This window comes from Diplotaxodon limnothrissa, linkage group LG4, assembly GCF_057381915.1.
Source record: "Diplotaxodon limnothrissa isolate DT_005_m linkage group LG4, D_limnothrissa_male_GT1.1, whole genome shotgun sequence".
NCBI classification, from domain to species: domain Eukaryota; kingdom Metazoa; phylum Chordata; class Actinopteri; order Cichliformes; family Cichlidae; genus Diplotaxodon; species Diplotaxodon limnothrissa.
The window spans coordinates 16,559,630-16,570,289 of record NC_140599.1 but is presented as its reverse complement, the minus strand read 5'-3'; the positions used below and the strand labels follow the sequence as shown (position 1 = coordinate 16,570,289).

At 35.3% G+C, this 10,660-nt stretch overlaps 1 protein-coding gene across 1 annotated transcript; it reads right to left on the bottom strand.

Annotated features, from left to right (window-relative positions):
* Positions 1 to 1,351: 1,351 nt before the first annotated feature.
* LOC146633533 (adhesion G protein-coupled receptor E3-like) lies at positions 1,352 to 10,344 on the bottom strand. Its single transcript, XM_085352314.1, has 23 exons — positions 10,317 to 10,344; positions 9,953 to 9,991; positions 9,487 to 9,846; positions 7,233 to 7,364; positions 7,081 to 7,185; positions 6,876 to 7,001; positions 6,531 to 6,674; positions 5,740 to 5,901; positions 5,453 to 5,602; positions 5,321 to 5,358; positions 5,062 to 5,142; positions 4,876 to 4,905; positions 4,619 to 4,781; positions 4,420 to 4,533; positions 4,149 to 4,321; positions 3,892 to 4,068; positions 3,195 to 3,398; positions 2,860 to 3,101; positions 2,685 to 2,751; positions 2,267 to 2,358; positions 1,859 to 2,018; positions 1,524 to 1,580; positions 1,352 to 1,429 (listed from the first exon to the last, which is right to left on the bottom strand). Exons 1-23 carry the CDS (start codon positions 10,342 to 10,344, stop codon positions 1,352 to 1,354), a joined length of 2,922 nt encoding a protein of 973 aa, XP_085208440.1.
* Positions 10,345 to 10,660: the final 316 nt, after the last annotated feature.

Sequence of the window (10,660 nt, the reverse complement as noted above, 5' to 3'; positions counted from 1 at the left end):
AATGTGGTTGAACACTGCAGCCTTCAGGAAGACATTTGTATTGCATATGCATTACAGTAAACTTGATGATATCTGTGTACTGTAAAAGTTTTAGTCTACAAGTGCAGGTATAATCAGATATTAGATTTCCTGGGAACCCAAATTATCCAAGAGTGAATCCTGAGTGTTGTAATTTACCACAAAAAGTAAGGTATGTTGTTGTAAATCTCCAATGCAAGGAATATCATCAGCACTTTATTTTTTCCCAATTATGATAAGAGGCAAACAGCAACAAATGCAATCATCTACAATAAATGTGAATCCCAAATAAATAACTGACGATCTGGGTAACATGGCCCTAATGTTACAAATTAATGGTTATTCTCCCTAAAGAAAGGAAGCACTAATGATGAACCAAGGATGTGATACCTTATCTATCCTAAGGAAACTGAAGGGTAGTAAAAGTTACTTTCTTTCAGGGTTACATGCATGTTCTGATAAATGACAGACATTACAGCAAACCATATTAAACACGATTTATCCCTGCACTCCTTTTATTTCTTTTTTTTAAAATTTCTTAATTCAAGTTTAATAGTTTGTTTCTGTCCTGTAAGGGATTTTTTCTGAAATAGTGTGCAAGCTAAATGCTGATGTAAATCACAAAGTATGCTTGGCTTTGTACATCCCTCGAATTTGTCTTGTAAAGTTTAAGCTACGTCAAAGTGTCTCATATGCCACGTAAATAAAATGCAAATAACACAAGAAAGAATAAACTGAGAAGCACATGTTTTTATTTGTAGGAGGTTTTGTTTTTTCAAGCCTGACTCTCTGAGGGTGTGAGTAGCAAGATGTTTGCGAAAGCTCCCAGACCCAAGCAAATTAGGTACAGAGATGGTCTGTTTAGTCAGTGAGTGAGAAAATCAGTATGGCTGTCAGACTTATGGTATTCTACCGCTACGTTAACTACGTTAGCTACATTAGCTACATTTCAAATTTATACAGCATAATAATAATAACAGGCCTAACTGATGGTGTTAACATGACATGTACTGTTGTAATATAGCACAGCTAGTACAGTAACATACAACTAATAAAACTTAAACACACCTAGAAATAATTGCTTGTGAAAGAGCATTACTTTAGCAGTCACTGCATTCAGGTTTAATTAAAAATATATTTTTCTTTAGCAGTTAAAATAGCAAGCTAGGGCCCTAAAAGACACAATGATACAGATCAATATGCTAAGCTAATAAGCTAATATGCTATGCTACCGTTAACTTTCTAGACACAATAAAATGGAATTAAGAAAAAGCACGGATAATAACTCGATACATATAGCGTTGTCTGTTTTAGCGTTGCTCACTTCATTGGATCAGTGGTCCTTCTTCCCTTCATTGTTTTGGTTCTCAGGCTTGTCGAAATCTTCGGTGACCGAACCCACATCTTTTTCCTGAAATACATTCATTTGTTAGAAACAGCTGGGCTAAGAGCTGATCTGACTGAGATTAAAAGTGACAGGACTCGATGTTTTTCACAAGACTTACCTCAGCTGCCTCTTTTCCAATAGAGCATGTCAGCCATTTAATGTAGTCCTCTCGCACCTGGTAAAGACAGTTTCAGTACAGTATAATAGCTCCATACTGAAGAGTCCATGTAAAGCTTTACAACCATAATCATTGTTACACTGTGAACATTGTACTTCTTAAAATTTGTAAAACACAGTAAAGGAGAAACCAGCAGATCATTTTTTTTTAGCGAATAACCACAAACTTACTTTATGCTCCCTTCATTGTGTTACTATTGGCCTAGTGTGAACATTTAAATGAGAGGTTGTGAAAGAGCAAAATGTAATAAGAGCATAGCTCAAGATAAGGTCTACCTCCTTGTTTAGCAGACAGTGTACGATGTACAGGAATGTGCCCTGCTGGGAGTTGAGGATGATGAAGAGGACCTGGAAGAAAAGGTTTGACTGGTACAGGCCCAGAATCCATGTACAGCCCAGTATGACAAACTGTGCCACGATTTTGAAAATAATCAACCTGAAAAACAAAGAGCACAATATATTTTTTTACCATTATTTGTGTTTACATTCATACACAGAAAACATGTCCTTATTTTCTGTTTCATCTTATTTCAGCTCATTTATCCAAAGCCATCCTTCACCTTAACATTACAATGAGTTCCACTATAAAGACATGTACGTAAGTCACAAATTGTGCATTAGCACTTACATGCAGGTGCCACTTTCATTGTCACCTCAGTGAAAACAGTACATGAATGTTCAAACCTGGTGTCTTTGGATTGAGAAACATCACTCTTCATGTTGGCCAAAGTGGGTCTCAGACTCCAGAGAGTAGCAAGGAACAATAACCAGTTGATCTTTGAAAAATAAACAAACAGCAATATTTGCTAGGTGTACAAAGTAAAAAGAAGCCTGCCACAGACTAGATAACACAGACTTTTAATTATAGATTATTGCTTCAGTTCCATTACAATAAGTTGTCAATCCAATTTGGCATGGCAGTGCTTTAAATATAATCCTATACCCAATCCTACATTTCATGGGCCAAATACAAACCATTTGTCCAACAGAAGTTAAATGTCCAAGGCCTAACATGACAGCTAACTACAGTCATGTAGTTATACATATACACATGAGGATGTTAAACACTCAATACGCAGCTGCAAATACTCAATGTACTCACTGCTAGGACAGCAATAATAGGTCCCGTTAAAGCCCAGTTGAAATTCCGCTTTGTAGAGAGAAAGCATCTGCAAAAGAATCATGTAAACAAGTAAATAAATAATCAATCAAGCAAACCTGTTCTAGAAAAACATTGATCACATGGGAAAATGTGAAAATAATTATGTGTTACGCACACATTTGAGGAGGTAACACCATATCCATCAGAGTAAATTAGTGCAGAAACACCCACTATTACAAATGGAATACCATAGCCAACAAGGTAGAGAATTGGCCTGGGGAGGCCATCTCGTCGGATGACTTGCACCTGGGAGAGCTTCCGTACTAACAAGTGGAGCTGTAGTGCCTCCAGCAACATCCACACAAAACTGGCAACAATTAAGAAGTGGAGAAGCCCTGCCATGACAGTGCACGCCAGCTGTAGAGACAGATAAATACATTTAAGCTTTATGGACAATTGGAACACAATAGATAATCTTTTGATAATTCTTGGAGTTTAGCCACATTGTACCTTATTATCAGTGTATTTGTCATTCCACAACAAGAGCAGTTGTGAAAAAAACAGGTTGAGGCAGAGGTGGAGACGGGCTGTGTTGTTAATTTTGGGATTCCAGCTGCACAGAAGGAAGGTAAAGATGGCCAAAGCCAAGAAGAATAGTCCAATAATCACACATACCCGGTTCAGCCACTCTAAAAAAGGATTTGATGGTGTAGGCTGAAAATGAGACATATGAAGATTGTGATTAAAATGACCTTACTGCATATTTTTCTTAGTATGCAAGTAACTATTCAGGTCCCTTCACAGTTGGCTTTGGGACAAACCGCTGACAACCCTTTAGCTCCCAGACACACAGATTTACTAGACCACAATTACTTCTGGAAAGAATGTTATAAACTGGCTAAATCAACCTGTACCAAGTTTTTATACACTAGCTAAGGAGATTGTTTGTGGCCAAGGGAGTTTCCACAAAGTACCGTATTCAATTTCTAAAATTTTTATAACAGTTTTGGGGTTTACAAGAATTTTTCCCTACGTATTGCCATTCTGAGTCACTCAGTGTTTGCTAATAGAAAAAAATAGTTATTTTATCAAATTAAATTACTTCTACAACACAATGAAGTGAAGAAAAGACAAAGTCTGTGCATCCACCACTCAAAATCAAATTAATAATAAGTTCATCAAAAAAGAAGAAGAAAAAAATATATACCTCCCCAATCTGCATGATCAGGGCGAATGTAGAAAGGTGAGAACAGCTGCAGATTGTATAGTTTTCATTAGAGAATGCAACCCAGCAGCCTTCCTCTGACCAGCTCATAGACTTTCCTTCTACAGTTTCTGTGGTTTTCCAGTAAACACAACTGACTGTTCCTGTTTCTGGTACTTCCTGAAAAAGCAAAGAAGAAACATTAAAAGTCTGTATCCCTCTGCATTAATAGATGTAGAGTTGAGATTCTGCAGCTGTACCTTCCTATGGTAGATAGTAAAGTTGACAGGCTCTGTGAGGTTAGTGTTATTAACTGGTATTATGGCTGTGATAACATCCGAACACATATCTGTCTTTTTCTCTGTTTGGAAATACTGATGACTGAGAAGACTCTCCATCCCATTCAGTGTCATAAAAGCAGCTGTTGCAGATCCTGGGAGTTTTCGCATCACAAAAGAAATTGAAAACCATTTGTTAAATAAAAACAGTTTGGATTTGTCAATATATTTAATTTTTAAAATACTCTCTCACCATTGTTAGCACGAGCTATAGCCTGCAAGTTGAAGTCCATGGTATTTCCATTAGCAGAGAGGGAGGTATTCCAGTTATCCTTACTCCCTGGACCAATGGCCAGCAGGCTCAGATCTTACAAATAGATAACAATCAGTCAATTCATACCAACAGTAATTTTAAATATAGTCAAGCTACAAAATATTAGAATTTAACTTACCCACTGTCGAAGAGTGCACTTCCTTTTTGGTTTGGTTTTTGGTATGTGGAGTCATTGCAACAACGATATACTCTGAAAGGTCAAGAATTGCGTTGCCCGTCTCCCGATCTCCTTCACTACTCACCTTGCTTTGTGTGGCTCGTGGTCCAACACCGGACACGACCTGCAAAAATGTAAATCATTTTAATCAGTGAAACACATAAATGTAAATACAGACATGGAATATGGTATGTTTTCTTTGGCTGGACATTAAGTACCATAGATGCAGCAAAGCCGTTGGCTACCGTCTGCAAACACATTATGAAGAAAAGAGAGAAAAGCGTTAGATAAAATGTACTGTGGTTTACTCAGTACATCACATAACATATTATTTTTAGTTACAAATATCTGAATATATAACAAAGCACACTCTGGCTTACAAGCATTACTTTTGAACTACATACCGCTTCTGGTATGAAGGCACCTGTATTGTTTTTCAGGTCATCTTGCATATTGCTGATGAACGATATTTCTTTTGTCAGACCCTGCATTGAATGTGCAGTATTAGTATTCATTTATTACAAAGCACTGTCTGGTAATTGTCATGGTTTAATTTCCTGTTGCTTTATTTGAATGGAGCTAAACATTGGTTTAAACATTGTTATGCATTGGTGACAAAAAAATAAGGCACCTTTAAAAGGTAAATATTTTGATGGGTCTCACCTCTTTGACTGGAACTTTATTTAGAGCATCTTCAACGCCTGTCAGTAAATTAAAAATGTGAACATCAAATGCTCCCTCAAACCAAATAAATAACCTTAAAACAATTCAAAATTATGGTTGAAACTGACTCACTTTGACAATATGTGACATTCAATATCCAGGCAACGATTCCAGTTGTGGGGAACAATCCATCGGGGCAGGAACAGTAAAAGGTACCCGGTACATTAGTGCACACAGTCATTTTACCACATATACTGGGTGTCTCAGTGCATTCGTCAATATCTGCAGTATAGAGAGCACACACACACACACACACACACATGCAAGGCAATCTGTTTTTAATTGATCATTTGATCAAACTGCTGCATTTAATCATATTTGAGCTGCTATATGTCAAAACACCAAACAAGAGCACAAACCTCTGCATGGGTTATCATAGCTGGCTATAAAGTCTGGGTTGTTAATCCGATAACCAGGGATACAGGTGCACAAGTAAGATCCAATTGAATTTGAGCAGTTACAATCTGGTCCGCAGATGTCTATACATGTACTACACACTGGTAGGATACACTCATTAATATCTGTTGAAGTACATGAATTAAAAAAATATATGTTATCAACAAAAGAAGCCATATATTCTTTTCTGAGAAACAAAAATTACATCAGCGGATGCCTGGACATGTTTCTATGACAACAATAAACGCATATTTGGAGGAATCTTGGCTAGTCTGTCCGATTAGGTAATAATGGAAAAGAGGCTATTCTGTTAGTTTCAAATCTAACAAGGACAGGTTGTGCAGTTAAATTGTGCTAGCAATGCCAAATCTGGATAGTATGTTTTCATGTTTTATTTATAATAGATTAAATTTAATCTTTGCATAGTTTCCACATTTTGTGACAATGTGTTCCGTCTTTCCTTTTTTAAAAAAAAAAAAAAAAGTCTGTATGATTTTAGCCAAGCCATGACATTGCCAGTGCTTCATTGAACACTTTGATAATTCATCATTAATTCATCCTTCTGACACTAAAACAGCAATGACCCTGTGATTTAATGTATTTTGTCAGCCTAGGCCTTTCTTTACTCAGTATAACAATCTTGTGACATTGTAGTGGTCACATAAATACTTTTGAAATAGCAGGGAGACACAGAGACAGAGAGAGAGAGCAAACACAAGTGACTTCAAATATAAATAAATCAATTTTCACATACCAATACAGACGTTGGTCTCATTGGGTTGCTTAGTTTTATCCATTGGTTCAAAACCCACCTTACAGCTACAGGAGTAATTTCCAGGCAGGTTTTCGCAGATAGAATATGGACCACATATCGTTGAGTTGTAACACTCATCAACATCTGAAGTTAGAAAGTTACAGCTAGTTCTTATCACACTGCATTTTAAAGTTGTAAAAGTACAAACCACCCTTTCACAGAAACTCATACAACTCTTAATATATTATGCATACAAATATTCTGTTGTCACACTCAGTAATTAACAGTAATATGAACAGTCCAATGAAGTTCACTTGATAGAATATTGTAACGTGCAATACAGACCTTGGCAAATAGGGGACATCTTATAATCAGCCCTAAATCCTTTAGAGCAGTTGCACACAAAACTTCCTATGGTGTTGTAGCAGGTCCCGTATGGCCCACAGACACCACTAAGACATTCATCAATATCTACACAAAGAACAATTAAAAAGTGAATATAAAACAAACTAAACAGGATTATTTCTGTGTTTGTTTGTTTGATTTGTACCTTCACAGCCAGGGGTCAGTTTAAGTTTTGGTATTGGCTTTGAAATGGCTTGAAAATTATGTATTTTCATATTGATCGTAATATAAAAAAAATATATAAATATTGCTGTTTTGAAAATAACATCTTGTTTTTAATGTACTATAATTTCTTACCAATACAGCCATATGATTTTGAAGTAGGCGGGTCGTCTGGAGGCATTTCATATCCATCATTGCAAATGCATCCCCCACCTGCTGTGCAATTACCCAATGGTCCACAAGACTTTTCAGTACACTTACTATGATCTAAATAGATATAAAATCATGGTACATGTTCAATATTATGAATAACATAATATTCCCAATAAATAATATATTTTTTATTTTATATATTAGGATAAATAATAATATTATATATATTATTTATATTAAGAAAAAAATCATGAATGCAGCATGCATTGCTCATAAAAATGAATGAGTATGATATTGTAACAGACATGTTACTTGCTTGTGCGAAGCACAAAACAGTTCATAGCTGGCAAGTTGTTTCACATCTTTACTAGTTTTCAAAATACTGCGGCCTAATCAAATGAAGTTTAGTGTAGCCATCTTTTTAAGAATGCAAATGATGTTTTTTCCCATACAGCACCAATACAAACACCTACATCAAAGAATACGTCTGTTTTAATCTAATATTTGATTTTTCTGTTCTATTCTGTGTAACTTGTTTTTTTTTTTATTGTTATTTCAGTATTATATTTGCTTAAAAAATATTGTGTAACTGCATCTCAGTGGAAAGATGCCTATTACTTTGTCAATGTAGTTTACTCCCAGACTCTTTTAGGTTGTATCCATCACAAAATATTTTTTGTGAGTGAAGAAATTCATCAACACAAGGCATACACTCACAAGACAAAGATAATAAGTAATTGAATAAGTCTTTGAAAATGCTTAAATCTTTTTGGAGCATCAAACAAGTTAATAAAAGTAAAAACTTATTTTAACACAGATTAATAAAATATAAAATTCTGAAATAATCAGTTAATTTATTAAGAGAAAAAAAAGTAATCCAAACCTTCCTGGCCCTATTTGAAGCATTTCCTCCCTTTATTAAGTCATGAATTCACAGGTATTAACAGTTAACCGGATCTTTTGTAAAAGCTAAGTTCAGTTCCATTAGCTATGCCTGGATCCAATTACTGCCAGAACTCTTGAACCATAAAATCACTTGTCTTACAAAGTGAAATAGGCTAAAAACTCTCTAAAAGCTACATATCATGCAGCTAAGAAACAATGTAATTGACATGTATCAGCCTGGAAAGGTTTACAAAGACATTTCTAAGACTTTGGAACTTAAGTGACAGCCATTATCTAGAAACCTTCCCTGGAAAAATCCAGGGTGCCAAAATTACTCCAAGAGAGCATCAACAGCTCATCGTGGGGTTCACAAGTGAAAACACAACAACATCTAAAGACCTGCACTACACACTTAATTTCAGTTAAGGTCCCAGTCATGATCCAACAATAAGAAAGAGACTGAGCAAAAATGTGAGAGTTTCAAGGAGAAAACCACTACTGAGCAAAACAGAAAGGTTCGTCTTACATTTGTTAAAAACATTTTTGATTAACCCTCGAAGTCTTTGAGGAAATATTCTGTTGACTGATGAGACAAATGTTGAACGTTTTGTAAGGTTTGAGGCTTATTCTAGCATAAAACTAACACAGAATTCAGAAAATGTGATCCTAGTTTGAGTCAAATACAGTGGTGGTAGTGTGGTGGTCCGGGAGTTGCAGCAGGACAATAATCCAAAAAACACCACCAAAATCACCTCTGAATGGCTCAAAACATACCAAAACCAATGGAATGGGTGAATCAAAGTCCAGAATCAGACTGAGATGCTTTTGGTGACCTAAACAGGTTTTAGCTGAAAACCATCTACAGTGTAGCTGAATTAAAACTTGCAGTTCTTGATGCCAAAGGGGGCAAAACCAGTTATTACATTTAGGAGGCATTGGCTTTTTTACACACGGCCATGCTGGTTTTGACAGCACTTTTTTGTAATTTAAATCATCATCATCATTTTCAGATGCATTTTGGGCTTATATTATCATTATTATTATTATTATTATTATTATTATTATTATTATTATTATTATTATAAAGACGTTTTGCATTATTTGCCTATCAAATATCACTAATGGCAGTTCTGGCGTTACATAAAGTTTGAAAATGTTTCTTAATTGTCCAAATGAGAATTGATGTTTCGAAACTTTTATTTCGTATTTTGTGTATTTTGTAAGTAACGTTTGCTCGTAAGATGTTGCCTGTAAAATACAAATTTAAACACATCATGTACATTTCACACAATTCTTTAAACCAATAAAACTTCAAATTAAAATTATACACACAAAAAATGTTTATACTCACAAGTTACATATACCATGTCGGGAGCTGGGAGGGGATCCTCTGGTTTATACACATAGAATTCTCCTGGACAGAGGGCCACACTCACTAAAAAACTTTTTTCATTACACCCTTTTGCAGTCCCATTTGTTGGATACAGAGACAAATTAGTTGGTAAGGGAAATGGTATAAAAATGGGGACAAGTGTAGCACCAGTTTGGACTGTTAGACAGGATGTAATAACTGTGTCTCCACCGATCCCCGTAAAGCGCAACCATTTGCCAAGAAAATCGGTATCATTTTGGGAATAACCAGTAAAAGGGGTAGATGCAAAGGCTCGGTTCCGCCATGGTTTATTTATCTCAATGTATCCATCACAAGAACCTGCAAATAACAAGCAAGCATTGGTATCATAGTAGTTATTTTACACGTTTTTGGAGGATTTGCTGTGGGTTTTTTAGTATTTGCTGTAGCAGAAAATCTTACATACCAGGAGGAAAATCACAAGAGACAGGTATGATAAACAAACCTACCAAAGGGAAAAATACTGGTGAATGAACTAGTTTTCATTGCTTTAAAAGGTGATTTTTCAACAGCTAAAACCAAAAACTAAAACTTTTGCAATTAAAGTATTGTAAACATTGACTGAAATTTACACATATCTTTGTGAAATGCTACCTAAAGTCATAGTAACTGTTTATAATTTACCATTATTTGATTAGAAATATGTGTCTTTGAATCCAGAATCTAAACTAAAAATTTGTTCCATCTTAATAATCTAGTTTTCTCATTAAAATTAGCACTGACATCAATTTAATACCTTTAAAATTATTTTCTCTGTCAAATTCACTTACCCAGAAAAAGTGACAAGACACAGTCCATAGTGACAAGTCAAGTCTCCAGATCTGTTCTGAATGTTCACATTGTAAAACATGAGCAACACCCAAATATTGCTTTTAAAAGCATTATGTGAATGCAAAAACCAATGCAAATTCACCAACTTGTGTAGACTATGTTAAGGACCTAGGAAAGAAACATACACTGTTGACTGCAGGATTTTTATGTTGTCTTTTTCATGTTTGTGAAAAAGTGTTTTCAGGTTTGTGAAGCATTTATTCTTTTCTTTAGTTCCTTTCTCAGATCTCAAAGACAATGAACACAGTTATACTTAAAATTCCCAAAACTAATCCTGTAAAAT

What these genes read in the sequence shown, in the direction of transcription:
- LOC146633533 (XM_085352314.1), bottom strand. Translation starts at nt 10,344, where the DNA reads ATGGACTGTGTCTTGTCACTTTTTCTGG. An exon ending in TGTCTTGTCACTTTTTCTGG is followed by an intron (nt 9,992 to 10,316) that starts GTAAGTGAATTT and finishes TCCCTTTGGTAG; the next exon opens with GTTTGTTTATCATACCTGTC. An exon ending in AAAATCATATGGCTGTATTG is followed by an intron (nt 7,186 to 7,232) that starts GTAAGAAATTAT and finishes TTTTCAAAACAG; the next exon opens with CAATATTTATATATTTTTTT.